The sequence below is a fragment of the Calidris pugnax genome, unplaced genomic scaffold (genome assembly GCF_001431845.1).
Source record: "Calidris pugnax isolate Ruff unplaced genomic scaffold, ASM143184v1 scaffold27, whole genome shotgun sequence".
NCBI lineage: Eukaryota > Metazoa > Chordata > Aves > Charadriiformes > Scolopacidae > Calidris > Calidris pugnax.
This window is the reverse complement of record NW_015090893.1, coordinates 14,478,584-14,482,282: the sequence shown is the minus strand read 5'-3', so window position 1 is coordinate 14,482,282 and position 3,699 is coordinate 14,478,584. Positions and strand designations below refer to the sequence as shown.

The window sequence follows — 3,699 nt, the reverse complement described above, 5'->3', positions numbered from 1 at the left end:
TTAATTTGAAGTACCCAAACTAATGTCATGCTGAAGTACCAGGATAAAGCAGTGGAGGACACAACTCTAGCTGGACTATTTTTTGGGTGCCTGGGGGCAAACAGTTACAGAATCACAGCTCTCAGTTTAACCCTGGATTTGGTGTTTAATCTCGTGCAAGCAACCAAACACTTTTTATTCCTTCATGACTAAACAATGGCAATAATTTCTGTAAAAAGGCTGACAAATCTACACATAGATTTTTGTCCACCTGTCCATTCTTTCTGTGCATTCTCTTTAACTTTCCACTGCTGCTTCATTCTCCTTTCTCCACAGGCTCTCAGCACTACGGTATTTATCACTGGGGGTGAAGAATGACCTCTTTCCAGCTAGTTTCCCAATAATTCCTACTCCCCAAAAGAGTTAAGGTGAGTTGAGCTACCGCTGAGTTTTGAAAGGTGTATACGTAGAACATATTTATCCACATTTCAAAGTAACTCTTACATCCTTCTTTTTTCCTTTCCCAGGTTGGAAACAGCCTCGTTCTGGCCAGTAAGCTGGTGAGCCTTTCATTTAAGATTAACTTTAACTCAATGATAAATGCAAACCCATCAAGATATTCTGCTGAACCTAATTCTTTCCGTTAATAATAGTTTTATAGCAACAGAATTGCACTATTATCAGATTTTTGCTTGACAACTGTTTAAGTTAGAACTGAAAGAAGAATCAACTCTGTGTCTCTTGAGCACACGTTGTATTTAACCACAGAAAATTTTGGGGATATCATTTGTCAAACTTGTACAACAGCAAACGGCGTGTAGGGAAATGGGACAACCTTTGGCAAGTACTGATATGGAAATAATTGTCTGTATAACTAAGGTGTGATCTTTGTTTGGTTTACATTTTCTCAGATTAGATTCACAGAATCACAGAACACCAGGTTGGAAGGGACCTCAAGGATCATCTGGTCCAACCTTTCTTGGCTGAAGATTGAGAAAAAAAGGACATGGTGTCTGTAATACACAAGCAGAACAGGAACCTCCCTTAAAGATGTCATTCATAGAGGTGTTGAATATCACGTAAGCTCAAGCACACATCATTTTGATTAAGCCAGAGCGACTTGGTGTATCAGCTCATGTTACTTTATAGTTCTAGAGAAAATACAAGTGCGATGTCTAAGCTGGCAATGTGATGGCAGGACCCAATTCTTCATTTTTCTGATAATAAAAAAGGAACAGATTATCCTCACGGGCATTCCTTAAACCTTGCTAAATCTTCAGCTGAGACAGATCTTAAAATATTTTATTTTGAAAAGCAAAGTCTATCCACAGTTGGTAAAGGAGGACTTGTATGACAATGTTCCTGTAAGTTTGAACAGAGCTATCACTGCTATTTCTTACACATCACCATCATTACAGCTCTGTAGCGCTGTCAGTGCAGAACCTCCATCCATATGTGTATCTGCAAAACCACTAACACTCAACCACCAGCTTTTCCTTTCAGGATTTCTCAGTGCTACAATTAATTATATCAGATTTGCTCAAAACTTCAAGGGCACCAACTACAAAGACAGACTCCCCTTGGAAACCTGAGTACAAAATATCTTCTAAATAGCACTAGGTTTTGTCTGTAGTTTGGGAGATGCTGCACGATGGATAAAGCCATTCAGCATCCCAGTGAGACTCTGGCTAATCACACTCTCTCCAACATTAGCTATTCTCAGTTCTTCAACTTTGATACATGCCAACCTTCCTTCCTCGCCGAATTCTTGCTTATTACAGCCTACACGTTAGTTACCATAGTGGGGCTTTTTGGAAATCTTTGCCTGATCATTATAATAAAGAGACGGAAAGATGCTCAAAATGTTACCAACATTTTGATTGCCAACCTCTCTTTATCAGATGTCTTGATCTGCATCATGTGCATTCCTGTCACAGTTGCATATACCTTAATGGACTACTGGATATTTGGGGAAGTGATGTGTAAAGCAAGCTCTTTCATACAAAGTATATCTGTCACAGTCTCCATTTTCTCCCTCATGCTGATTGCTGTTGAGAGATACCAGTTAATTGTGAACCCACGTGGCTGGAAGCCTAATATTTCACACGCTTACTGGGGGATTCTTATCATCTGGGGGTTCTCCCTCATCATATCCACTCCTTTTTTAATATTTCACCAATTAACTGATGAACCCTTCAAACACCTATCTTTCCATAGTGATTTCTATAAGAACAAGGTTGCTTGCATCGAAGCGTGGCCCTCCGTTACAGAACGACTGATTTTTACCACCAGCCTGCTGGTTTTCCAGTACTGCTTCCCACTGGGGTTCATTTTTATCTGCTATCTCAGGATATTTGTATGTCTTCGAAAGAGACATGGGAAAATAGACAGGATGAGGGAGAATGAGAGCAGACTGAGTGAGAACAAAAGGATTAATATGATGTTGATATCAATTGTTGTGACTTTTGCAGCTTGCTGGTTGCCTCTCAATATATTTAATGTGGTTTTTGACTGGAACTATGAAGCCCTAATGAGCTGTAATCATAACCTAGCATTTACAATATGCCACCTTGTGGCCATGATCTCAACGTGTATCAATCCCATCTTTTATGGATTTCTCAACAAGAACTTTCAGAAGGATTTGATAGTATTAGTTCACCACTGCAGGTGCTCAGCATCGCAAGAGGAATATGAAAATATCGCCCTTTCAAATCTGCAAACTGATGCATCTAAGGGATCTCTGAAATTAAAAAATCCCCCTGTGGATATCTAAAATAATCCAACTGCAGTTTCCAAGATTTTGTATTTTGTTGCAGGTGGCCTCTTTCTGTAGATCTTGATCATGTTCCCACTGAGTTTTGAGGAAGTCTTTGCCATTTAGTTCAGCAAAACCAGGATTATGCTCCCATAGACATACTCTTAACAATTACTTTACAACGGTATTAATGCTAATAAACCACTTCCAAGAGTCCCAGAGATCAATAATAATGAATTATAAACAGTATTAACATCTTACTTTTTTAGTCCACAATTTCCAAGTCACTGGCATGCTACTGTAGCACCAATAAAGAGATTCCCATTTCAGCCACTGATGTGGTTGTCCTTCCCAAACACCTGGCTTCATCAAGTAAGCCATGAATCCAACGGCATTCCCAACTCCATCAGCCTTTTTCCAGACTGCTCTCTGGCCTTACCATTTTCCAATCTACATTGTTCCTTCATTCCCTACATTGTTCCCATCTCTGGTTAATCTCCACATCAGTTCACCCTGTAAGGGAGGCCCTTTAAGATTGTCCTAGACCTCCACCGTCTTCCTTTCAGCCCCAGCATCCACTTGGCTTTGGTTTAGTACCAGTTCACCATTGTATTTTAACAGAGGAAAAAGTCTAGAGTTGAAATTTCTTCTTTTTTCTTTTCTTTCTTTTTTTTTTCCCCCTTAATGAGCACTAATACAGGCCCCATTTGATGTATCTCAAATTCCACTCAGATTGATGCTGTTCAAGATGAAAAATGTATTTAGCATTTCTCCTAAAAGCATCGCATTCTACCCCAAACCACCAGTACAGATCTTTGCTTCCTCTGTTACAATCATTACTGGGCCCTAAAACAAACCTTTTAGGATCTCCATTATCAAACAAACACACTACGAATTCAGAGTAAACTTTGTTTTAGCTGCTTATCGAGATTATAGGTTCCTCTTTGAGTAGAAAGTTTGGTTTG

General features: G+C 39.4%; 1 protein-coding gene across 1 annotated transcript; it reads left to right on the top strand.

Annotated features, from left to right (window-relative positions):
- The first annotated feature begins 1,630 nt into the window (after positions 1-1,630).
- LOC106891380 (neuropeptide Y receptor type 6-like) lies at positions 1,631-2,752 on the top strand. The gene has a single exon (XM_014947845.1). The coding sequence runs from the start codon at positions 1,631-1,633 to the stop codon at positions 2,750-2,752; it is 1,122 nt and encodes a 373-aa protein (XP_014803331.1).
- The last annotated feature ends 947 nt before the right edge of the window (positions 2,753-3,699 follow it).